Genomic DNA, 26,795 nt, shown 5'->3' with positions numbered 1-26,795 from the left:
GTTTGCAAATGGGCAAAATGAGTGGTTGAATGACCCAAACAATACTTCCACGCTACTTAGGGACCTCCAAATAGTGGGTTTATACCAAAGAAATAATTTTAGAGAGGCAAAAATGGGACTTGATTTTTCTTGGTTGTGGCCGAGAACCATAGGGGAGTGGAGGCTCTCCAAGTCTTGTTATTTTTCTTTAAGTGTAGAAGTGGGAAATGAGAAAGATGACTTAGTCTTCTTTTTTTTAAGTATCCACAAATATCTCCCTTTGTTTATGGCCCACACATGTGTTGGACCAATTAAAATTGGCCACACAATGTGTGGGACCATTTCAAGTCCACACGGCCACCATGGCTTTTGGTGCAAGATTTTTAAATTCCAATTTTATGAATTGTGGTCCCAATTTTTCCTAAGTGTCCAATGCCCTCAATTTCATATTCAACTTATGTCTCAAAATAAAATCAAATGGTCAAAAGTCCCGACTTCAAATCCCGGAATAGTCTTGGCCCTTAATTGTCATAGTTAATCCGGGTTGTCCCAATGTATAAAAATACGGGACGTAACACTCTGGCGGAAGGCGAAACTATGACGAATACTCAAAATGCAGAGTTGGAAGCGATAAAGCTAAAAGATCTAAAAGCGAAGAATTATCTCTTTCAGGCTATTGATCGTTCCACCCTAGAAACTATACTTTTCAAAGAAACTTCTAAGGATATTTGGGATTCCACGAAGAAAAAATATCAAGGCACTGCTAGAGTGAAGCCTGCACAGCTTCAAGCCTTGAGAAGGGATTTTGAAACTTTGCAGATGAAGGAAGGAGATTCTACAACGAGTTACTACGCTAGAACAATGGAGATAAGCAATAAAATGGGATTTCATAGTGAAAAGATGACCGATGTCACAATTGTGGAAAAGATATTGTGCTCCCTGACCCCGAAGAATGACTATGTCGTTTGCTTCATTGAGGAGTCAAAAGATAATGGATGAGTTATCGCTTGACAAATTGCAAAGTTCCTTATTGGTACATGAGCAGAAGATGAACCGCAGTTCATTTTGCTAAGAGCAGGCCTTGAAGGCTTCTACTTTTATTTCTTCCAATTCTAGAGGAAGGGGGTAGAGGTAGAGGAAGAGGGAAAGGAGATCGAGAGGGAGGCAATAAAGATGGCAGCAGAAATTTTAGAGCCAATGATGACGACGACAAAGGCAGAGGAAGGGATTTTGACAAATCCAAGGTAGAATGCTATCGTTGTCATTAATTTGGTCATTATCGTTCTGAATGTTATACTAGGCTGCCTAATGAGAATGAAGAAAAGTCGAATTTTGGCGGAGAACCAAGAAGGAGAAACCTTGTTAATGGAATTTTATGCTGAAAATGAGCATGAGGAGCAAGCTATTTGGTATGTGGATACATGCTGTAGGAACCACATGACTGGAAGTAAGTCTTCTTTTATTTATTTAAATGAAAGCTTCCATTCGGCGATTAGTTTTGGTGATCTCTCCACTGTGAATGTGATGGGAAAAGGAAATATTAATATTAGAACCAAGAAGGGGTGTGTCGAAACCATATCTAATGTGTCTATGCTCCTGCTTAGAAAAGTAATCTGTTGAGTGCTGGTCAATTGTTAGAAAAAGGGTATGTCATCACCTTTAGGAATGATGCTTGTGAAATTTCTGATCCATCCAAAGGAGTTATCGCTATTGTGAAAATGAGTGGAAACAGGTTGGTCCTTTTGAAGATTGAAAATGTTCAACCTTGCTTTATGGCAGAAGTAAAAGACTCTTCATGGTTGTGGCATTTTCGATATGGTCACTTGAACTTTGGTGGCTTGAAGATCCTTCAAAAGAAGAGTATGGTGACGGGGCTTCCTAAAATTGTTGTTCCCTCCCAAGTTTGTGAAGAACGTGTTTTTGGCAAACAGCATCGTTCTCGGTTTTCCAAAAGTAAGTCATGGAGAGCCAATGAGCTATTGGGGCTGGTACACTCAGATATTTGGCAATATTGCTCTAATGGAGGTAAAAAATATTTTATTACCTTTATTGATGATTATTCCAAGAAGACTTGGGTGTATATTCTGCAGCAAAAATCATTTAAAAGCTTCAAAGATCGTGTGAAGAATGAGACTGGAAGAACCATTAAGAGCCTGCGGACAGATCGCGGAGGAGAATATTGCTCTAAAGTATTTGATGAATTTTGTGAGACTCGTGGCATTCGAAAAGAGCTCATAACAGCATATATACACCGCAACAAAACGGAGTGGCGGAGAGGAAGAATAGAACCATTCTCAATATGGTTCGTAGCTTGCTGACTCGAGGAAGAGTTCCAAAGGAATTTTGCCGGAAGTAGTGAATTGGAGCATCCACATCTTGAACAGAAGTCCCACTTTTGCTCTTCGAGATATGACCCTGAGGAAGCTTGAAGCCGAAGGAAATGGGTTGTAGACCACTTCAAAAATTTTAGGTGCATTGCTTATGCACACATCCTTGATGCAAAAAGAAAGAAGCTTGATGATAGAGGCGAGAAATGTGTTTTTCTTGGTGTTAGTAAGGCATCCAAGGCGTACAAGCTGTTCAGTCCATTGACAAAGAAGGTTGTGACCAGCTGAGATTTTATTTTTGATGAAGCAAGCACTTGGGCTTGGAGTATGCAACAATCTACTCCAATTCTAGTTGATAATAAAGCTGAAGCAGTAATTGCAATGCCTGAAAATTCAGAGAATTCAACTCCTACAACTGCTGAAATTTCACTAACTCATGCTGAAATTTTACCAACTGCTGAAATTTTTCCCTCAGCTTTGGAAGAAACTCATACAACAGATCAATCTATCCGCCGTGCTCGTAGAAGGCCCACGTGGATGATGAATTATGAGGTAGCAGGAATTGATATAAATGAAGATGATGTTTCCCACTTTGCCTTGTTTGCAGATAGTGATCCTACGACTTTTGAGAATGCTGTCAAAGAAGAAAAATGGAGGAAAGCTATGAATGATGAAATTGATACTATTGAAAGAAATAGCACGTTTGGAGCTATCAGATCTTCCAAAGGGGCACAAAACTATTGGATCTTCCAAAGGGGCACAAAACTATTGGTGTGAAGTGGATATTCAAGACAAAGCTGAAAGAAGATGGTGAAGTTGACTAGTATAGGCACGCTTTGTGGCTAAAGGATACAGGCTAGGATATGAAATTGACTACACAGAAGTGTTTGCTCCAGTTGCGAGGCACGATATAATCAGATTGGTGATTGCTTTGGCCGCACAAAATTCTTGGTTTATTTTCCAACTAGACGTCAAATAAGCGTTTTTGTACGGGTACTTGGAACAACAGGTATTTGTAGAACAACTTCCTGGTTATATTAAAGTTGGAAATGAGCATAAGGTGCACAAGTTGAAAAAGTCTCTTTACGGGCTAAAGCAAGCTCCGCGAGCTTGATATAGTAGCATTGAGGCTTATTTTCTTGAAATTTCCATATGAACACTCTTTTTGTTAAAATTGGAGAATCTGGAAAAATGCTCATTTTGTGTTTATATGTTGATAATCTTATATTTATAGAAATGATAATGCCATGTTTGCTGATTGCAAGAAGTCTATGATGGATGAGCTCGAGATGTCTGATCTTGGTAAGATGCACTATTTTCTTGTTTTAGAAGTAGTGCAATCGGATGATGGGATATCTGTTTCCCAAAAGAAGTATGTGCGGGAAATTTTAGACAAGTTCAAGATGAAGAATTGCAATCTCGCCAACACTCCAGGCCTGAAACTAAACAAAGCTGGAAAAGGAGATATGGTAGACAGCACACACATTTAATATTATTAATGTTATTTTAAAAAGTTTATACTAATTAATATTGGATACACATGCAAATTCAGAAACTAGTTTAATTAAAAATATCAAAACGTTACTCTGCATTATTCTTAACTTCCATCTAATGTGAAAAAGGGAACCTTCCTTTAAGGTTCATTCAATTTAGTATTAAGATAATAGATTATCTAATAGCATAAAACACCAAATTACAAAACATTCTTCTAGGTAAAGAGAAATTCATTTTGGTAATTAGTTATCCAAAATCAACACATTACCCACTAATGCAGAAACCAAAACAGTTCAAAATTAAGGAAAAAGAGGATGTACCAGTCATCTTGCAATGTGCACCACTAATCTTGTCTTTGACAAAAATGGAATATTTTGCCTGGATCCTTGTTTGACTATCAAATCCTTTAGCATTAGCTGATTCAAGAAAGATGGAGATGCTCTTGCCTTCTTGTTCACTATTACCTGTAGGATATAGCGAAATTTTCCTGCATCCAAACACATCAAATTGTATTTACATTACAAAGACAAACACATGTATGAAAGAAATAAGAATATATATGACGAACGAAAAGGTCATGAACAATATACCATTTGTAACCTCCAACAGTAAACACTTCAGAGAACAACTTATTTTTCAATTTTGTGAATTCAGAAATCGTCCATTCAAGCTTATAAGCCTTGACGTCTTTCAACAAGGACATACATTCACCTACTCCGTGATTCCTGGTGACATATACATCTAGTCCAAAGACACATTCGTCATTGAAAAGGTAACCATTACAAGGATCTTTGAATGTTGCATGAGAAATACATCTCGAGAAACCCCATTCAGTCTTGATATTGCGAAAACATCGCTCCATTCCTGCATCAAAATATTTATTGTCCTAACATAGTAAAGATTTGCCTATTTAAATCGAAAGTATTCTATTTGTACTAATGACATAATTTATATATTCTAAGAAACCTTCGGATGGCGTCAAGAAGAAGACTGTCACAAAGAGAAAAACACTATACCTCTCACTACACTATAGTTGTCATGAATTTGATCAAATTATCAAAACTATGAAATGCTAAAACTCATCATTTGTAGATCTTGCCAACAAAGGTCTTCTATAATGGAAATGCAAATATTATAAAGGAACTAGATAACAAAAGAAAAACTTGATAATTAAAAGGTGCAGGCTTTGTTGGGAAATATATAACACCTTAACCTATACAACAGAAAAGACATTTCTTTGCCTTTTCTGTTATGGAAAGAAAGTTGTATGTCAAGTATCCTACACCATTGTGCTACAATCCAGGCTATGCAATTATATTAGAAACAAAAAATCAAGGTTTTAACAAAGATTTCCAGTTTATCCAATCCATCGAGCTTCATAGCTTATAGCTAACCCTTCTTGCATTCCATTACCAGTTTATGGTACATGGACTCAAAAACTCGTGCCAACTAAGTTCATATAACTGAAATGAGCATATTCAGTTCATAGCTATTAATCACGGAGTCAGATATGAGTATTGGATATAAGTATTGATCTATTAACGGTATGGTCAATTTTAGCAGGTTTATTGAACATTCACGGCATGTACAAGTATCCATACTAGTTCAATCTAGGTGCTTTAGACAAATGAAAAGTTTAACAAATTAATCCTTCCTTTCCTTTTTACTCTTGTCCAGTACTTTGGTTACCTAATGAATGCACATAAGTCCAATTGTTAAAAGTTTAACAGAAAATAGTTTAATAGAAAATGAATCATGCATGGCCATTACTTTGGTTACTTAATATATGTACATTTGCTAAATATTCTATAATTTTTTCCTCTCAGCACTCATTAAAATTGAACACACATTGATCCATCATAACAAAATAAGATGAACAGTAAGCTTTCTCCCAATATTGATGCCATGACTTCTTTGTTTAGTACCACCAGGGGCCCAGGGTATATATCTTAATAACATATTACTGACATTAACAATTATGTTCAAAACATCTCTACAAATTAATTAGGTTATGATGTAGCATGCACCTTTCAGCTTAAATTAATCTTAGCTTCTTGAATTCCCTTCAGGTAATTCAACATCTTCAGTTAGTGCCCATGTAACATAGTAGTTGAATGGCATAAACCTCCTGAGGGTTGGATCAAAATCAACACTGATGGGAGCAAAAATTCATCTGGTCAATCTGGTATTGGTGGCATTTGTAGAAATCACAGAGGTAATCTTATTATGGCTTTCGCATATTCTTTTGGTCACAACTCTAGCAAGATGGCTGAAGCCAAAGCTGCCTTAATTGGTATGGAATGGGCCAAAAAATGTTCATGACAATATTATCCTAGAGTGTGATTCACAAATTAAGGTAGAAGTGATTATAGGCAACTTCACTGTGCCTTGGCAGATGAAGAAGTGTATAAAACAGATCCATGATTTTTCTACAAACTTAAATTTTGAAGAAGCAAATCAAGTTGCTGATGCTTTAGCTAAATTGAGTCTCTACAATGATGACTTGATGACCCTTTCGCAACATGATCTCCCATCTACAGCTGTTAGCGCCTTCAAACTGGATTACATTCAAATGGTTTCCCTAAGGCCTAAACAAAGGAAAAATATTTTTGTGGTAGATGATGAAGATCCAGAAAGCTTGCAGTAGTTTTTCTTTTGCCTGGATACATTGGATCCTCATCTATAGCTTGTTTTTAAAATTGTATAGATGTAGAGTTTAGCCATGTTCTGTTTTTTTATTTGAGGTAAGGACGTATTGTCCCTATCCCCCTTTTAACACTTTTTGTTGGTGATATGGGAAGATCTCGCCACCATATGGCGAAAAATTTAAACAAAAAAAAAAGTAGCATAGAGTCCAATTAATCGTGATAGATCAGTCAAATATTAGAAGCTTTCACTATTAAGTACCTTAATACCCTATTTATTTAACACAAGTATATCAATTAAGCAAAGCAAAAAGAAGTTCTCCACTGTCACAAGTATTTGTCTACTTTGGAGGACACATAAAAAATACCACACCGATGCTTATAATTACATTATGTAAAGGCAAGCTAACAGACGAGTAGTGTGAGAGCTCAACATCAACAAAAATATTGTGCATGATAGAATTTGAAATCTGAAAAGCAATTGCCAGAAATAGAGACAAAAATAAGATTGAAGTTTTAACAAATTTTGAGAAGTTAATGATATGAGCAGTACCATTTGTAGCCGCTGGATTCAAACTCACTTGATTCATACTTGTTAATACCATTGTCTGAGAGCAAATAAAATGATTCAAGGTTCATCAAGTAACGTGTTGGTGTTGCATCTCTATTTTCTACCCATTTTGAAATGTAGAGGACAAATATATAATTAGACATTGAAGCGAAGAGCAAGAAGAAACTCAAAAGGTAGTCATTCAAAATAAATAAGAATGATAAGAAATTCAAATTATAACAAAAAAATGTCCCTGTTCCTAAATTGAATTTTGTTATAATAACTATATATGTTTGGAATTGTTAAAGCTGCACGCAGATTCTTGAAATTCTAAGTAGGCCATGAAACTTGAAACCTAAGTCATTTGAAAAGAACAGTAGCCAGGTTAATAAAGTAGGGAGACTATCTCAAATGCCACCACCTTCAGAGGAACTGCAGACATGTTGAAGAGAATACCAAACTCTGTTGCTGATCAACTTTGAGGGACTTTTGGTCTCCTTGCTGAATTTTTATTTTTATTTTTTTTATCAGGTAAAGTATTTCATTGATAATAACAAGGCTAACCTGGTCGTATACAAGAGACATACCAATAAAGGAGAAACCTACAAAATATGGTTCTCTCCAAATGACACCCAATCCTCTATACAAACGGGAACTACATGAGTGCACCAAAAGAAAATAAGGGATTGGAGACTACTCCTCAATTGAGCGAAGCTCAACTCCACCCCTTCAAAAGCTCTGATGCTTCTCTCTTTCCAAATGACCTACATTAAAGCAAGAGGAGTAACATTCCAAGCCTTGTGACTTCTTCTCCTAGCTCCACCCTTCCAACTGAACAACAACTCCTTCACGGATTTCGACATTTCCCATGAAACACCAAACCATCTAAAGATATCCCACCATAGCCTTGTGACTAGTTTGCAATGAAGCAAAATATGGTCCACATCCTCACCTGTCTCCTTACATAGGAAACACCAATTCAAACAGACCACCTTTCGTTTCCTAAAAATTCTCCACCATCAAAATCACCCTATAGTAGCTAACCACGTAAAGAAACACACCTTCCTTGGCACATTAGGTATCCAGACCGAGTCATCTGATACCAAACCAAGTAACAAAAAGATTCAGTTTCAGTTAGGTTTTTCGGTTTAATCCAAATACTGGACATCCCTAGTATTAGGAGACAAATTTGTCAAGACCAGTGTGTCATTTGATATAAGAGAATCCATTTCATGCTGGTATTTCTAGATCCCACAAGAAATAAGGCTTTTTGTGACGACTATCTGTTGGAGTCACTATAAGTTATAAGATCCTCTTCCAAAATCAAGACAGTGCTTATGTTAGTTATTACCTCATCTCTAGTTCCTTCAACTAAGAATACTATTGCATGAGAAGAGATAAAACTAAAATCTAAGTTCTTCTCCTTTCTAACTCTTTGACGGGCTAAGGGACATAATTACCTTCCTTTGCCATCAGAAGAACTAGAGTTCATACTATTGTTCAGAGTATCACCTTAGGTTGCAACATTGTCAAAAGTCACAGTAAGATTATCTTGGGTTACTATACGATAAGACGTTTTTGTATCTACAGAGAATGATAATCTGATTGTAATTATTTCGTTTGGAGGTATAAACAGGTATTTATAATGCCTCAAATTTTGTTAAGATGTGTATGATAAAAACAGACCACCATTCGGAAGAAGACACTAAAATAACAACCACCTAATTTAAAGTTCAAAACGTTTAAAATAAATAACAATAATAATATTAATAACAACAACAACAACAACAACAACAACAACAACAATAATAATAATAATAATAATAATAATAATAATAATAATAATAATAAAGTTAAAATAGAAATTAATAAGATATATAGCACATGATGAGCGGATTAGTCGTACATCACGGATTGAACCTCGCCACATACAAAAGCCTAATATTTAAGTAGAGAACGGTAGAGGGGCGAGCTCATTATTACCGAATTTTGATTTGTGTCCCACTAACCCTAATTTTTGGTTATCAAAACAAATTAATAAGAAGGCTGAGTAATATCAGGCAACCATAGGCCCAAAGGCCCAAGGGTTCAAGTGTCTATCTTTGACTATATATATTATAGTCAAATTTGATTCTCTCCAAAATTTCCCAACAATTATTTTATTTCAAATGGTACAAGAAGTGTGTGACTACCCGATCATGTTCTTCTACTCTTTTAGAACTATCAGCCCTAGTGACTACCAAAAGTGTGAGATCAGTTCTAATTGCTATAAACATGTTTCTCCATGGTCCAACTAAAAGTTGTATCACTCATAACATAAACAAAGGTAAAACTTAGTACTCCTTTTTATCAATGTATGTATTCTGCTTTATGGCTACACCTGGCAATAGAAAAGAAAACTGATGAGGCATGCAATAAAGCATTCTGTGATTCAATTCCAAAATCAACCTTAAAGTTTAAAATGGCTAGCTAAAGTCGAGGAATCACATGAGAAGAAGAGGGCTCAAAGTACTTTGCAAAATTGCTACTTTTATTAGCATATTATTAGGACTCACAATTGAAAACTAGCGATGAGGGAAAGTGCGACAGAAAAAGGTACCATAGTAATAAGTGCGTTTCTGCATTTGGATATGTGATGTCAGACATAGCAGCGACCGAGTGCATCCCAGTAGTCCATTAGTCCTGAAAATTACATTAAACAAATTAAAAAAGTACACTTTACTTTAAATTAAGCCGTCTAGCTCAGTTGGTAGAGCGCAAGGCTCTTAACCTTGTGCTCGCGGGCTCGAGTTCCACGGTGGGCGATTAATTTGTGCTTAACGTGGGATGTTTTGTACATACCGAGAAAGAGCGACGTGCCTGGTGAGGATGGTGGAAAGAGAACGGTGAGGGTGAAGGCGCTGGCCCAGAAGGGATGGATAGGAACTGAGTGTTGATGGTCTACTGCTGGAAAGAAGAGTCCAAGAAAACCATATGCAGCGCCTTGCCATGATTTTTGCCTGGGAATGACAAAGGTGACATTCATTGTTACCCATCGTTTCATAATGTATTGTATTTTGTAGATCCTATGTTTAGATAGACTGGCAAGTTACTAAAATCCGTAAACTATTGTAAATATTAAATTTATCAATAACTACTACACGTTTTTTTTTAATAAATCAACGAAAGCCAAAATAATATTTGGACTTAGGTTTAAGAACTTAAAGAGAAGAAAAAAAAAAAAAAACTCAAGCCAAAATCAAACACAATTAAATTCATGCAACTGGGTGTATGAACATAAACTATTTAATAGCACATGCATGCTACATGGAATATTATCTGCTGCACTTTAAAAAACGAAATATGCAATTGAAATACAATTATTTTCAAAAAAATATTCTTAAAAAGTTTCTTTTCTTTTGGGATCAAAAACATGGTCCAGAACTTATAAAAAAGTAATTCATCCGTCCCAATTTATATAAGTGTTTACCTATTTGTGGAGTCAAGCAGCTCTTTATTTGATTCAATTTCAAACATAAATTCTTCGAGTATTTTAAAATTAAATATACATATTTGAAAATTACATAAAAAGTACAATAAGTCTGCATAATTAATAATTCACAATATATGAAAAGAGTTGGAGAAAACATCGTAGTCAAAGAAAGAGCAGTTTAACTCTCCAAATAGGACGGAGGGAGTAATTGTTTTTTCATGTGGTATCAATTATTAATTTTCCCAGGCTCTTTTTGCTTTTATAATGGAGTAGTGTTTTCACGTTAAAGTTCATTAAAAAAAACATGATTCAAATAAAGACAAACGAAATACTGATGCATAGTAAAAATTAGTAATGTCTAACGCACAATAACAGAGTAATAGTAACGAACAAGAGTTTAGCAAGAAAACAAAAGTAACGAACAAATATAAAGAAAAATCCAGAACGAACAAGAGTTTAGTTAAAAAAAGTATACGAACAAGATAAAAATCCAGACAGAATGTTGAAGTAGCAAGTAGAACATCCGTATCATATTAGCTATAAGAACAAATAAAAAGAATACTAATCCAGAAAAAAGCTCTTAAATAACTGAGATATGCTTGTAGCAGAATAAGGATTTAAAAACATGGTTGACAAGAAGAATACCTGTAATTTCGAAACCAGAGAAGAAACCTGAGCAAATAAAAATAGTAAACTAAAATCGTCAAAGTTTTTTCACCAAAAAATAGAAGGAGACAAAGATGAAGAAAGAAAAAGAGAGCAGACGTATAAGAAGTTGAGAAGGCAGAAGAAAGTAAGAGTAGGCCGTAAGCTAGGGTGTTTGAGTGGGAGTTAAATAATTTGAGTACTCCCTCCGTCTCAAATTATTTGTAATGATTAATAAAAATTATTGTATCAAATTTTTTGTCGTTTTAGAAGTTCAAGACACAATTTTTTTTTTCATTTTATCCTTAATAGAATTTTGTCATTAATGAGAATGATACATAATGTCACGACCCAACCCCGTAGGCCGTGACTAGTGTCCGTGCTGGACACCCGGACGTACCCCATAACCCAAACCGGCATATTAGCAGAATATATATAGATATAAAAGTCAAATGGCGTCACTAACTATCTCGGATGAACATATATAGCACGTAGAAGCCGATAAGGCTATCACAGATCATATCAACCCCAAACATATACAGAACCCACATGTATGTCTACAGACCTCTACAGAACACATCAGAATCATAAGACGGGACAGGGCCCCGTCGTACCCCTGAATAGCATAAATATGTACAATGGCAAAAGACTGTACCAAAACGTAGGCTCCGAACAATAGAGCACTCCAATATAGCAGAATATAGTCCTAAGCAGGCGGATCAGCAAATCTGTCGTCGGTACCTGCGCGGCATGAAAACGCAGCCCCCCGAAGAAAGGGGGTCAGTACGGAATATGTACTGAATATGTAAAGCCTGAAGTACCGAAACGAAATCATAGTCAAAACAGAACTTGTAGAAAATGAGTGTAATATCCAGATTATCAAATGCATATTTCCAAAACATAATGAACGTATGCAAAAACATATGCCATATCATATCCGGCCCCCGTCAAGGGACACGGTGAACAGGACGTGGTCGCCACCCCGACACTGGCGCCACAACACATCATGCTCCAGAATAGGGAATAACCCCGTATCATAACATAGCATAGCATAGCAGATGGCCATATCAAATCATATCATGTCATATCAGAATGTGTGTACATGGCACAGCATACTCCACAACCCATGTACAAGTAAACCTGTCCCCTCACATCGAGGCACGGCGAACAATGCAGTGGAATACGCTTGATGACATATCCTGGCCCGGGCTCAGTGAAAGAAACATTGAGACACCCACGAGTGGAGTAGTGAGAAACTAATGCAATATGAGACATAATACATTTTACAAGGACTCGATGGAGTATTCCGAATAACAACCTTATTAATGAAACCGCACGATAGTGACGGTGCGTATATTTCGGATATCAAAAATAGATTATGTGATAATAGTCTTCTTGGGATCATTTCCATATTCCAAAATAATTTATAAGACTCAATAGAATAACTTAAACAAGTGTCATTTAGTAGACAGAAGAGTAGTTAAAGTTAAGACGTTTCCTTTAAAACTTCTCAAAATAGGTTAAAATGCAATAAGGGTGAAATCGAGCATAGTGGACCCACCTCGGGTCAACTAAAGTGATGGGCTCAATTTACGTACATTAAGCCTATAGAGTCATCCCTGGAGATCTTAGAACAATTTCCTAACTTTCCAGGCAATTTGTGAAAGCTTACCAAATTCATTCAACAAAACGTACTTATAGGATTCAATTCTATTGAATGAAAAAGGGACATTTTCAAATTCAGTTTTCTATGAACAGAATATCCCCCGAGGTTCAATTTCAAACCTAGTACATCTAGGACATGCCAAGAGAAAGAAAAGGATAGCTTTACATACCTTCTTCGCGTCTTACGCCTCTCCAAACTCAATCTCAATTTTCTCCAAAATCTGCATTTGGTCACAATTACCAACTATCAATTTCAAGCCTTTAGGACTTGAATCTTAAATTACACTTTCTACAGAAATTTGGGCAGCATCTCCCCTATAAATACCACATCCCCGAGATTTAACTCGGCTCCAAACATCAACAATCAAACCAACAACAATACCAACAACATCAATAATCGACTAGAAACGCATTCTAACTTAAATAGTCTTCTTTTCCAATAATGCAACAATTTCCAATCTAACTTGCATTTTCAAATCAATGTCAACATTTCCATATACATTAACAATCAAGATCACTCCAATTCCATTCGGGAGCATTTCCTCTCTTTTAACATAATGTTTACAATTACCCTAAAATTTCCATAAAACCATAATTCTTTCGAAACTTCAAACTTTCAACATAAACTCCTAACATATCATGATTTACACCTTAGCACTTCATTTTCATAATATCATAAAATCATTCTAAAATGACATAATCTTCTACATTCCATTTCAATACCAACTTAAACCATTTAACCTTCATTTACATGATAAGGATCACAACAACATAACTAACATATTAAACAAAATTAATTCAATTCCATTCTCACTTCCATACCACACGGCCAAGATCCCTACTTCCAACTTCAACTAAATTTATTCAACTTTCATTTTCCAATATAAGGTCCACCACAACTACAACTAGAATACAACATAAAATTCAACTCACCATAGCTACACAACAATGCACACACACACGGCTACATACTTACATACACACCCACTTTGCAAACTTCCATATTTCCATAATTTCTACTCATTTCTACATACTACAACACAAACAAACCTTCATAACATAGTAAGAAGGAATTGATTCTTACCTTTTTCTCCAATCTTCTTCACTTGACCAAGTTGTCACCTTGAAGAAACAAGCTCCCTATCTCCCAAAATAGCTACACCAAGTTGTAAAGGACCCTTAAATTAGTGGAAATATCACAAGACAATAATTTTTGGATCAAGATTTTTGAGGGGTGAAAATTTGGGGGAGGGCCGAATGCTCCTCCTTTTTTTTTTTTTTTTTTTTTGTTGTTGATCTCTATCTCCTTATGTCTTGAAGGTTCTAAAAATAATATCCTCTATCAAATTAGTCACATGGGAAAATATTAAAGGCCATGGGTTGGGCTAGCCATGTGGCCGGCCACCCATGCCCCTTTTGGGCCTCATTCTTTTTTTTTTTTGGAATCATTCTAGCCCAATTAATTAGGGCCTATTTTGAATTTCCGAGACTAATTTCCAAAATTCCAATTTTTCCCTTGGCCTTCTTCAACACTTCCACGTTAATATTCTTTCATAAACAACTCATGTGTTAAGTAAAATCAATTATGACCTTATTTCCTACAAGTCAAAATTATTTCAAATTTTCCCGAATACGCGAAAATACGGGATATAACATCCTCCCCCCCTTTAGAACATTCGTCCTCGAATGTTAGATTAGTCTTAGGGTCTGTAAGTACTTCGGGGGAGTTTCTTTTTATGATCGGCTCATATGATACACATTCATCTTTGAATATAACCAAGTAAGGGATTTAGATTACCTGTGGGCATAGGGAACAAATGAGGATACTTCTTCTTCATTTCTTCTTCAGCTTCCCAGGTCATCTCCTCCCTATTATTATTCCGCCACAGCACCTTAACGGAAGCTACGTCCTTATTACGCAATCTTCTTACCTGGCGGTCCAGGATGGCTACAGGCTGCTCTTCGTACGATAATTCTTCCGTCACCTGAATATCATCTGCTGGAAATATTGTGGAAGGATCACCGACACATTTACGGAGCATGGATACATGAAATACCGGATGTACCGCTCCCAGATCAGATGGTAGATCTAGCTCATAGGCGACATTCCCAATCTTTCGAATAATCTGATAAGGCCCAATATATCGCGGACTAAGCTTACCCTTTTTTCCGAATGGCATTACGCCCTTCATGGGCGACACCTTCAGGAATACCCAGTCACCAACCTGGAACTCCAAAGGTCGACGTCGTTTATCAGCATATGACTTCTGTCAACTCTGGGCTGCTAATAGTCGCTCTCGGATAAGTTTCACCTTATCGACTGCCTGTTGGATCATATCTGGGCCTATTAATTCTGTTTCGCCAACATCGAACCAGCCGATCGGTGACCTGCATTTTCTGTCATACAAAGCCTCGTACGGAGCCATCTGGATACTGGAATGGTAGTTGTTATTATAAGCAAACTCAATCAGTGGCAAGTGATCATCCCAGCTACCTCTGAAATCAATAACACAGGCCCGTAACATATCTTCTAGCGTCTGTATAGTGCGCTCGGCCTGCCCGTCGCTCTGAGGATAGAATGCTGTGCTCAGACTCACCTGAGTCCCTAATCCTTCCTGAAAAGATCTCCAGAAGTTAGCCGTGAACTGGGCACCTCTGTCAGTGATAATAGATATAGGAACTTCGTGAAGTCTCACTATTTCTTTAATATATAGCCTGGCATAATCCTCAGCTGAATAAGTAGTCCTGACGGGGAGAAAATGGGCTGATTTTGTCAGCCTATCAACAATAACCCATATGGAGTCATACTTCTGTGGAGTGCGAGGCAAACCTGTAATGAAGTCCATATTAATTATCTCCCACTTCCAAGTCGGAATTTCCATTTCTTGCAACAGTCCACCCGACTTCTGGTGTTCAATCTTAACCTGCTGGCAATTCGAACACTGGGCAACGAACTCTGCGATATCCCGTTTCATGCCATCCCACCAGTATAGGCATCTGAGGTCATGGTACATCTTCGTCGATCCAGGATGAACAGAATAGCGAGCATAGTGTGCCTCGCTCATAACCTGCTGCCGTAGCCCTGCAATATCAGGTACACACAACCTGCCTCTGTACAATAGTGTTCCGTCTGGTGTAAACTCGAACGGAGTCTTCTCCTTTTCATGAGCTGTGTCTCTGTACTATGCTAAAACAGGATCTTCATATTGGTGCCACTTAATATCTTCCCTAATAGATGATTCAGAAACCCTCATAAATTTGTGTACCTCCAGAATCGGCCAGACGAACCCCAAGGTTAGCCAACTGATGAATATCACGTACTATCTCTTTCCTGTCTGGTTGCAAATCTGCCAAGCTACCCATAGACTTGCGGCTGAGTGCATCTGCAACAACATTGGCTTTGCCCGGATGGTACAGAATATCAACATCATCGTCTTTCAGCAGCTCTAGCCACCTCCTCCGTCGCAAATTCAGCTCCTTCTGCTTAAAGATATACTGGAGACTCTTATGATCTGTATAAATATCAACATGGACACCATATAGATAGTGCCTCCATATCTTCAAAGCGTGGATTACCGCTGCTAGCTCCAGATCATGGGTAGGATAATTCTTTTCATGCTTTTTGAGCTGCCGGGAAGCGTAGGCTATAACCCTACCGTGCTGCATCAATACACAGCCTAACCCCACACCAGAAGCATCACAATAATTAATATACCCATCTGGTCCCTCTGGAAGATTCAGGACTGGAGTTGTAGTCAACTTCTCTTTCAGCAACTGGAAACTTCGTTCACAAGCATCAGTCCACTGGAACTTGGCTCCCTTCTGAGTTAGCCTTGTCAAAGGCGCTGAAATAGAAGCAAACTTTTCCACAAATCTTTTGTAATAGCCTGCTAATCCCAGAAAACTACGTACCTCCTCTTTTTTTTTTTTTTTTTTTTTTTTGTTTTGTTGTTGATCTCTATCTCCTTATGTCTTGAAGGTTCTAAAAATAATATCCTCTATCAAATTAGTCACATGGGAAAATATTAAAGGCCATGGGTTGGGCTAGCCATGTGGCCGGCCACCCATGCCTCTTTTGGGCCTCATTCTTCTTTTTTTTTGAACCATTCTAGCCCAATTAATTAGGGCCTATTTTGAAATTTCCGAGACTAATTTCCAAAATTCCAATTTTACCCTTGGCCTTCTTCAACAGTTCCACGTTAATATTCTTTCGTAAACAACTCATGTGTTAAGTAAAATCAATTATGACCTTATTTCCTACAAGTCAAAATTATTTCAAATTTTCCCGAATACGCGAAAATACGGGATATAACACATAAATCGAGTAAACATTTAATGAAGAGAGATTATAACTTAGACATAAATAAGGATAAATTTATTCAAATAAACTAATTAATATTTCTTAAGGGACGTGTCAAACAAAAGAGTGACAAATAATTTGAGACGGAGGGAGTAGCAGTATAAGGTGAAGGGTAAAATAGGATTATGAAATATTAAGTAAGAACATAATAGAAACGAGAAATTAGGTAACATGGATCACACCAAATCGGTTATTACATAAAATGAAATTTTTCGTTATTAAGTAACGACGAATTTAACAATGTAAGAAGGTAATAATCTGCTTGCATTAATCTTTGTCAACATGTGTATATATATAAAGATCCTAGGCTATAATGTAGGTAACTAAATATACACCTAACCATAATGATAACTAAATATTCTTCTAATATATATACATGGTGGCCTAGAATATTCTTCTAATATATTTACATCAATAAAGATGGTAACTAAATATTTACATAATATTCTAACACACCCCCGCAGTCGAAGCGGGAGGTTTGCGGACGCTTAGGCTGTCGCGAAAATCTTCAAATAGAACCAAGGGAAGACCTTTAGTAAATATATCCGCGATCTGATATCACAATGGGACATGTAGGACACGTACATCACCACGAGCAACTTGTTCACGGACGAACTGAATACCCATCTCGATATGCTTAGTGCGTTGATGTTGAACAGAATTTCCAGATAGATATATGGCACTAACATTATCACAATACACCAACGTAGCCTTTCGTATTGGGAATGAAATTCTAGAAGCAGATTGCGTAGCCAACAAGACTCAGCAACAACATTGGCTACCCCTCGATATTCGGCCTCCGCACTAGATCGAGACATGGTGGCCTGCTGGTTGGCGGACGAAGAAATGAGATTATCACCAAGAAAGACACAATAACCAGAAGTCGAACGCCTGGTATCCGGACAACCACCCCAATCTGCATCCATATATGAAATGAGAGTGGTGGGTTTAGATGGATAAAGATGCAAGCCATGATCAAGGGTGCCCTTAATATAGCACACAATACGTTTAACAGCATTCATGTGGACCTCCATCGGGTTATGCATGAATAGACAAATCTATTGCACAGCATACGAAATGTCTGGTCTCGTGAACATGAGATATTGCAGTGCACCTGCCAGGCTGCGATAAAGTGAAGGATCCTTAAATGGTGAGGTAGAGGTGGCACTTAACTTCGGTTTGGCGTCAACTGGCGTGGCACTTGGCTTACAAGACGACATGCTAGCTTGTTCTATGATCTCTTTGGCGTACTTCTTTTGAGATAAAAATACGAACAATAACTATATAGGGAATTTAGAAGATGTCTTAGAGCCCGTTTGGATTGGCTTATAAGTTGCTTATAAGCTGTTTTCAGTTTTTTTAAGTGTTTGGCTGGCCAGCTTAAAGTCATTTTGTGCTTAAAATAAGCCCAAAAAAATAATTAGGCCCGTTTGACTTAGCTTATCTAAAGCAGCTTATAAGCTGAAAACAACTTATAAGCTGCTTAAAATAAGCCCATCCAAACAGGCTCTTAGGCATAATATACTTCACTATGAAACCCTATCTTGAGAGCTTCTTTCTCTAGGTATGACGGCAACCTAGAGACAACGAGAGCAATTTTCAGGCCATTCATGGCCTCTCAGACCACCATGCAGCCTCCTCATAAGGCTGCACAACCCATACAATCACCACCACTAACCATGCAAACCCTAGACTACTCCAAAATACTAAACCCTACAACTTTGAATGCGTGTATCCCTAAATAGTTGACTTCCACGACTGTCTTACCTATACTAATGAAGCCCATTGTGTACCATCATGGTTAACCAACAATACAATATAGCATGGAGGATATAGAGAGAATCATAGTTCAAGAGAACCTACAAGATGCAGTAGTGGGAAAATTCAATTATGGCTTGCCGGATTTGCATGCACTACGTAGATTTATCCCAAAACAATGTGAATTAAAGAGTACTGCAACTATTGGATTACTATGCAACATGCATGTTTTGATAAGATGTGAGTTATTTGAAGACTATGTATCTCTCTTGTCAAAACCTACATTTTGGATCAAGGAGAATGGATGGTATTATCCCATGAGGACATTTAAATGGGATCCTTGGTTTTACTCTGAGGAAGAGACTTCCATTTCCATTACTTGGATATCATTTCCTACCCTAGCACCAAATTACTTTGGTTAGCCGCAACTGTTTTCAATGGCCTCAGCAGTTGGAAAGCCATTGACTTTGGATGAGGCAACCATAAATAAGACAAGGCCAAGCTATGGACGTGTGAAAGTTGAAGTAGATTTATTGGTTGCACCCTAAGAGAGTGCAAATTTAGGCTGTAGATAGTAACACTGGAGATGTTAAGTCAAGGTGGGTGAAAATACACTATGATTTCATGCCCAAATATTGTAAGGAATGCTATTTAAAAGGACACGATGAGGAAGGGTGTTGGAAACTTCATCCTGATTTGCTACTAGATAAGGAGAGTGAAGAAGAGACTAAAGGGGATGGTAGTGAGAAAGGGAAGTAGGCTACAGCCCCTAACAATGAGAAAGAAGCAGACAAAGGTACAAACAAGGTTAAACAAGCTAACAATAAGAAGGCAAAGCATACAAGGAATAAAAATCATAGGCAGGTGATCAAGGTGTTAGAGAGTGGCATAGTGGTTAGTGATGTGCAAGATTTGTATAAATGGAAGACTCAAAAAAGAAAAAGAACAGGTGGAAGTTGGAAACAATTATCAAAAGCAGATTGCTTTGACAACAGCAAAGGAGAATGGTGGTATAAGTAAACAAGGTGAACTAGGGAAACCTGGCGTTGTTCAAACAATTTAAAAGTTTGCAGCATTAGAAAATGAGGATGATGGACATGAAGGTATATTGATGGTAGATCAGGTTCAAACCCAATCAGTTCACACAGAAGTGGGAAATGCAGTTGATAATCCTCAGATGCAGTTGATGGGTACTCCTGGAGATCACGAGGGTGCAACTGGTGGTCATCGTGCTGAGAAAGTTTTGAATGTCAATGCAGCAGTGTTTACTCTTGGAAGGAAGAAATCTTCACCTACTAGGACTAAGGAGTGGGTGGAAGCAACTTTTAAACCAGGATTGGACATAGGTATTACTAAACGGGCTTGTCATGATATCCCTTCAACTACTTTGGCTGAGGATAAAGGTAATAGTAGTGCCAGGAAATTATGGGGTGAGCAGGTGGAGGAAATTATGAAGGAGGGTGAGATTATAACTTCCCACGAGGTTAAAGCCATGATTGAAGAGGAAGCTAATGGTGGAAGGAATAATCAAGATCATCTGATTGTTCAAAAGCAGGCTAAGGATCACATTCCATAGCTTAATGCTGCTGCTGGTGTTGCAGTTGGTACTAAGGCTAAGAAAGCCAAGGTACAAATATTAGATAGCATGCAGAGTCAAGAGGTGGATGAAGAAGAAGCTCAAGATGTTGCAATCAGACAGCAGCAGTCTATACAAGATTCAAAGGAGTGCAAGTGTTTCTACCAATAAACAGGCTGAGGAGAAGGTGGAAACTGTGGATACTACACCAGCAAGAGTACTTCAGGTATAAGAGAATAATAGTGTACATCAAAAGCAGCAACAGAACAATGCAGCAATAGGTGTGGCAAATCAGAACAATAGTAGTAATTCAAGAAAGGTTGTAAGTTCTAACCAAGGAAGATCAGGTGGGAAGAATAATCAACTGGTACAATATGGTTCTGGCAAAAACCAGAATCAAGTTGCTAATATTCTGACCACATGCAAGTTGCATTTTCTATTGGTAATGAAGTTAGAATAGACATGGATGAGGAGTCCACTGCACAGAATTTTTTGAATGCTGCAAAGGAGGTGATATATCTTCTAGGCAGGTGGCAAAGGGTGCAGGAAAAACAAGGAAAAGGCAACAAAAGATACACCTCATGTTTTAGGGGTGACAACAAGGACGACTAATTCTAATTCCCATAATTACTGATGAATGCACTAATATGGAATATTAGATCAGTGAACACCAAAAATGCCTTCAAAAGGCTTTTGTCAATGCATAATAAAAACAGATTCTTCCTTATAGGTTTGATGGAGCCTTTACAACAAGCTTATAAGTTGGATAGTTACAGGAGAAGATTAGGCTTGGAAACTGCATTATGCAATGTTTCAGGCAAAATATGGGCCTTTGTGGATGCTGAATATGAAATAAATGTGCTTGTAGATAGTGTCCAACAAATGACATTGAAGTTGTCCAACTCCAACAATAGCACAAAAATGATTGTTACACTGGTGTATGCCAAATGTGACAGGATTGAAAGAAGAGAACTGTGGGAATCCTTGTATCACTTAGGATCAGACTTGACATTACCTTGGCTTGTGGGAGGTGATTTTAATGTCATTATTGATGAAGAAGAGAAATATGGGGGTCTGCCAGTGACACTGAATGAAGTAGAAGATTTTAGGCATTACATTCAATCATACAATCTCTCAGACCTGGGCTATAAAGGTAGTATTTTCACTTGGTGGAATGGGAGGGGGGAAGATAATTGTGTGTTCAAGAGATTAGACAGGTGTTTAGGCAACTTTGAACTTCAACAGCTATTTCCAGGATTAGAGATCACACATTTGATTAAGTTTGGTTCAGATCATTCACCACTACTACTTGAATGCAAACAACAAGTTCAGCAATTTAAGAAGTCATTCAAATTCTTGAATTTCAGGACTAAACATGATACTTTCTTGAATGTGGTGAAAGATAATTGGGAGACTGATGTATTGGCCAACTCTGTTATATCCCGTATTTTGCACATTCGGATAATTTGAGATAATTGTGACTAGTAAGAGATAAGGCAATATTTTTGATCTTATTTAATGCATAAGTTGTTCATGAAAATATTGATGCAGAAATGTTGAGGAAGGCTAAGGGCAAAATTGGAAATTTGGAAAATAGTTTCATGAATTACAAAAATTAGTCGTGAAATAATTGGGCTTGAAAAACAAAAAAACAAAAAGGAAATAATCCCAAGCCTGGCCGGCCAAGGCCCACTTGTGAATTTAATCCAAGTCAAATAAAAAGGGATGACTATTATTTTATCATCTTATTCAAGAACATTCAAGAAAAAAGAAACTTGAGAGCAAGAGAGAAGGGCCTCTCGGCCAAGAAAAAAAAGAAGAAGAAAATTTTGAAGCCATCAATCTTGATCTAAAAAAATATATTTTTCTAGTATTCTTACTAATTCAAAGGTCCTCTTTAACGTGGTATAATTGTTGGAGCAAGAAAACTACTCTTTGTTGCAAGTCCAAAATTCTAGTCAAGTGGGAAATTAAGGAAAAAGGTAAGAATTCATATTCTTTTATATGTTATGCAAGATTTATGTATGTTGTAGTATGTAGAAATGAATGAAAATTATGGAAATAATGTGTGTTGTGTGTGGCCGTGTGGGTGTGTGTGTAGAATTGTGGCCGTGTGGTTGTTGTATGGCGGAGAAGAGATGAATTAATTTTACTTAGTATGTTAGTTGTGTTGTTGTGGACTTTATGATGCAAATGAAGGTTTAATGGTTCAAGTCGGCATTGAAATTGGTTGTGGGTTGTTGTAGGAATTAATGCGATTTTAATATGGTTTTATGTAATTGTGGGAATGAAGTTGCTTAAGTATGAATTGTTGTTGTAGTTTATGAATTTGAAAGAAGAAAATGCGTTGTTGTAGCTTTTGTTGCATTTGTAGAGTTTCGGGTGGAATAGAGTTTAGTTGGGTTGTTCTGAATGTTGAGCGGGTTACTAATGTTAGAATATGTTTCAAATTGATTGTTGGTATTGTAGAAATGATTGTTGGTATGTTTGTTGATAAATTTGGCCGAGTTGAATTCTCGGGGTTGTTGTATTTGCAGGGGAGATGCTGCCGAAATTTCTGTAGACAAGTGTTAGTTAGAATCGAATTTCTAAGTACTTGTAGCTAACGTTTGGTAATTAATTACGTTATTGTAGATCTTGGGGAGCCCGAGACTTGAGTTGGGATTAGCTTAGGAGGCGAGCGAGGTATGTAAAGCCTACCCTTTTTCTTCTTTGGCATGATCCTTACGAAATAAGTATATGATGTACATGTATGACTTCTGAAATATTCTTATTCTTAGAGCCACTAGGATGGCTAGCGTTCTTGATTTCCATAAGCTGTTTCGTATGGTTTTAATGCATGTCTATAATGTCTGAAGTTTGGCCAATATGTTTCCGAATGACATTCGAGAAATGAATGATTTGACTAAAGTCTTGAACCTTCAAATGCTAGCACGATCGATTATTCCATCGAGTCTTTGACATACTTTGATACGTACATATGATTCCAAAAGTTCTATTTGATTTGATCCATAACGATATCCGAAAGGTACTTTACATGATTATGACTTTGAATTCCCAAAAATGGCTTCTGAAACGCTTATAGAGCGTTCTGTACTTCAAACGCTCATAACTTTCTCATACTAAGTCGGATTGACCCGAAACTTGTTTCTGAGCCTTCAGGAGTCGGTAAGTATCCATATCCATCGAGTCTTAATTTATGTGCATGTGGTTTCTCACTACTCTGCTCGTGCATACTACTATGATATCGTTCGCCGGGTCCCGGGCCGGTTTTGTCATCGTCCGCACTATGTTATATTCGGCAGTATGATGTGTTACGGTTCCCGAGTCCCTCGTCATAGGGCCGGGTACCGCTTATATACGGCGTTATGATGTGTTACGGCATATGATGTGTTATGATGTGGTGATATGCTATGATGATACGATATGTTCGGGATTGTACGGGGATTTGAAACCTTCTGGAGTATGATGTGTTGTGGCGCTAGCGTCGGAGTGGCGACCACGTTCCTGAGCCCTATGCATGACTCTTATATATGCATTATTTGTGTCTTAAAACGAGCTTCTTGGTATATTGATTTTTATTCTCATTTTCCATACTTTGTATTTCCGTTATGATTTTGGATAGTGTATTTCATGCTTTACATACTCAATACCTATTTCGTACTGACCCCCTTTCTTCGGGGGCTGCGCTTCATGCCCGCAGGTGCAGACATTCGTTCTGGTGACCCGCCAGTGTAGGGTACCTATTCTGCTACTTTGGAGTGCTCCTTTGATTCGGAGCCTATACTTTTGGTACAGATCTTTCATTGTACATGTTTCTATATATGTATATATATATATATATATGACTATTTGGGGTACGGCGGGGCCCTGTCCCGTCATATGTTTCTGTTGTTGTTTGTAGAGGCCTATAGACATATATCTGAGTCATGGGTCGTTATTGTTTGGTTATGTCTGTGATTTGTGTCTTAAGCGGTCCCGTTTGCTGTGATGGCCGAAACGGCCCATATGTGTGTGTATGGATGTATATATTTGGGCGATGTGTTTTCCGCCAGCCTTGCCGGCTTCTGTCTGATATTTTGCTATATATGACCGCTTAAGACGACATCTGATTTCAGTATCTGTATAACTTAATGTATGCTGAATACGGATAAGTCCTTGATATATCGATTTGGTAAGTGAGTGTGTATGGGTGTCCAGCTCGGGCACCAGTCACGGCCCACGGGGTTGGGTCGTGACAAACTCTTTCATGAATTTCAATATGAAACTGAAGAAAATGAAGAAAGTGTTATTAACTTGGAGTAAAAGTACTTATGGTGAATTTTTTCAGAAGATTACAAATTTGTAGGATGCTATTAAAGCTCATGAAGTAATTTTTGAAGCCAATCCATCATATGCCAATAGGGGAAAACTCATGAAAGTTCAGGTTGAATTGACATGAGTACTGTATTTGGAGGAGGAATTTTGGAAACAAAAGGCGGGCATGTCCTGGTTCCAAGAGAGGGATAAAAATTCAAAAATTTTCCATGCTATTGTGAAGGGAAGAAGAAAGAGGTTGCAGCAAACAGTGCAGGAATTTGGCTTAATTAGGAGAATGAAATTGCATAAGAAGCAATCAGATTTTATCAGGCACAATTTCATGAAACTGATGTTCCTACACAGTTTGATATCCTGAAACATGTACCATCCATGATTTCAAAAGAACAAAATGAAGAATTGGTTGCAAATCCTACAAAAGATGAAGTGAAGCAGGCAGTTTTTGGTTTAAATAGTGAAAGTGCATGTGGACCTGATGGATTCACTGGCCTGTTTTTTCAAAAATGTTGGGACATAGTTGGTGATGACATATTTCACATGGTCTGGGATTTCTTCAGGGAATTTGAACTGTCAAGATACATAACTCACATTAACCTTGTTTTATTACCAAAGAAACAGGAGGTACAAGCTTTTAGTGTCATGAGGCCTATAAGTTTGAGCAATTTTATAAACAAGGAATTTTCTAGAGTTGTGCATGAAAGACTAGTTCATTTGGTTCCAGATTTGATATCTCAAAATCAAGCAATATTTGTAAGAGGAAAAAGCATTGTAGAAAACATTCTATTAACACAAGAGATCATCACTGTTATCAGACTCAGAACTAAAAAGAGAAATCATCAAATTGTTCCTAATGTAGTCATGGAGTTGGACATGACAAAGACATATGATAGATTGTCTTGGATTTTTTAAAAAAATGTTCTGAGACAAATGGGATTTGGTGAACAATTCATTAGTCTGATCTATGAGATTATTGGAAATAACTGGTACTCAGTGTTAGTGAATGGTCAACCTTATGGTTTTTTCCATTCTACTAGGGGTGTCAAACAAGGTGATCCTTTGTCACTTACATTGTTCATATTGGCTGCTGAGGTGTTATCTAGGGGATTGAATGCACTACATGAGAACCTGTGGTTTACTGGCTTTGGCTTGCCCGAATGGAGTCCAAAAATCAACCACTTATCCTATGCAGATGACACCATCATCTTCTCATCCTTCTGTGATATATCCTTGGGCTTGATTATGAATGTTATGAAGGAGTATGAACAAGCTTCTGGGTAGTTGATTAACGAGTCCAAAAGTTCTATATACTTGCATGACAGGGTGGATAATGAGGTTTTCCAAAAGGTGGAGAGAATCACTGTATTGCAAGGAAGAATTTTCCATTAATATACTTAGGTTGTCCCATCTTTTATGCTAAACCACAAATGTCATTTTACTCAGAGTTGATTGCCAAAGTTAGAAACATGCTTCAAGGGTGGAAAGGAAAAAATTATTATCATTTGGTGGAAGAGCCATTTTGCTGAAGCATGTTCTACAAGCAATGCCAATGCATTTGCTGTCAGTAATTGATTCACCTTCTTTTGTTATTGAAAAGCTTCACAAGATATTTCAATTCATTTGGAGCAATACCATTAGTGAGAAGGGTACACATTGGACGAAGTGGTATACAGTATGCTTGCCTCAAGATGAAGGTGGACTAGGATTCAAATCCCTTAGTGACATGTCAATGGCATTGTGTGCTAAGTTATGGTGGAACTTCAGAACTAAACCTTCTTTGTGGAGTACATTCATGAGCAACAAATACTTGAAGAAAAATAATCCCATTTTAGTACCTTGGAAGAGAGGATCTCACATTTGGAGGAAACTGTTTCAAGCAAGGGACTTGATTGATCATCAAATCTGGTGGCAGCCTAGAATGGGTTCAGCACTGTTTTGGTTTGATAACTGGTCAGGTTTAGGCCCTTTGTACTTTTTAACTCCACCAGATTTTTATTGTAATGAGGAGAT

At 37.4% G+C, this 26,795-nt stretch overlaps 2 protein-coding genes and 1 long non-coding RNA gene across 3 annotated transcripts; 1 reads left to right on the top strand and 2 right to left on the bottom strand.

The window, feature by feature from the left end:
- Window positions 1-4,064: 4,064 nt before the first annotated feature.
- On the bottom strand, window positions 4,065-4,662 carry LOC132607995 (MATH domain and coiled-coil domain-containing protein At1g31390-like). The gene is made up of 2 exons (XM_060322079.1): window positions 4,391-4,662; window positions 4,065-4,287 (listed from the first exon to the last, which is right to left on the bottom strand). The coding sequence occupies exons 1-2, from the start codon at window positions 4,660-4,662 to the stop codon at window positions 4,065-4,067; spliced, it is 495 nt and encodes a 164-aa protein (XP_060178062.1).
- Window positions 4,663-9,137: 4,475 nt separating this feature from the next.
- Window positions 9,138-11,251, bottom strand: LOC132605162 (uncharacterized). Its single transcript, XR_009569069.1, has 2 exons — window positions 11,113-11,251; window positions 9,138-9,994 (listed from the first exon to the last, which is right to left on the bottom strand). It is a non-coding gene; the product is annotated as an uncharacterized LOC132605162 (long non-coding RNA).
- A 9,682-nt stretch (window positions 11,252-20,933) lies between these two features.
- LOC132607994 (uncharacterized) lies at window positions 20,934-25,697 on the top strand. The gene is made up of 4 exons (XM_060322078.1): window positions 20,934-21,033; window positions 21,202-21,890; window positions 24,820-24,897; window positions 25,134-25,697. Exons 1-4 carry the CDS (start codon window positions 20,934-20,936, stop codon window positions 25,695-25,697), a joined length of 1,431 nt encoding a protein of 476 aa, XP_060178061.1.
- The last annotated feature ends 1,098 nt before the right edge of the window (window positions 25,698-26,795 follow it).

Source organism: Lycium barbarum, chromosome 8 (genome assembly GCF_019175385.1).
Source record: "Lycium barbarum isolate Lr01 chromosome 8, ASM1917538v2, whole genome shotgun sequence".
Lineage (NCBI taxonomy): Eukaryota > Viridiplantae > Streptophyta > Magnoliopsida > Solanales > Solanaceae > Lycium > Lycium barbarum.
The sequence above is the reverse complement of the archived record's forward strand: the minus strand, read 5'-3'. Positions and strand labels throughout refer to the sequence as shown.

Bases quoted from the DNA above. Each gene is read 5' to 3' on its own strand.
- LOC132607995 (XM_060322079.1), bottom strand. From the start codon at position 4,662: ATGGAGCGATGTTTTCGCAATATCAAGACTGAATGGGGTTTCTCGAGA. The intron at 4,288-4,390 runs GTATATTGTTCA...GTTTGGATGCAG, and splicing joins ACTGTTGGAGGTTACAAATG to GAAAATTTCGCTATATCCTA.
- LOC132607994 (XM_060322078.1), top strand. From the start codon at position 20,934: ATGGATGAGGAGTCCACTGCACAGAATTTTTTGAATGCTGCAAAGGAG. The intron at 21,891-24,819 runs GTATTGGCCAAC...ACAAATTTGTAG, and splicing joins AAGATAATTGGGAGACTGAT to GATGCTATTAAAGCTCATGA. The intron at 24,898-25,133 runs GTTGAATTGACA...GTTCCTACACAG, and splicing joins GAAAACTCATGAAAGTTCAG to TTTGATATCCTGAAACATGT.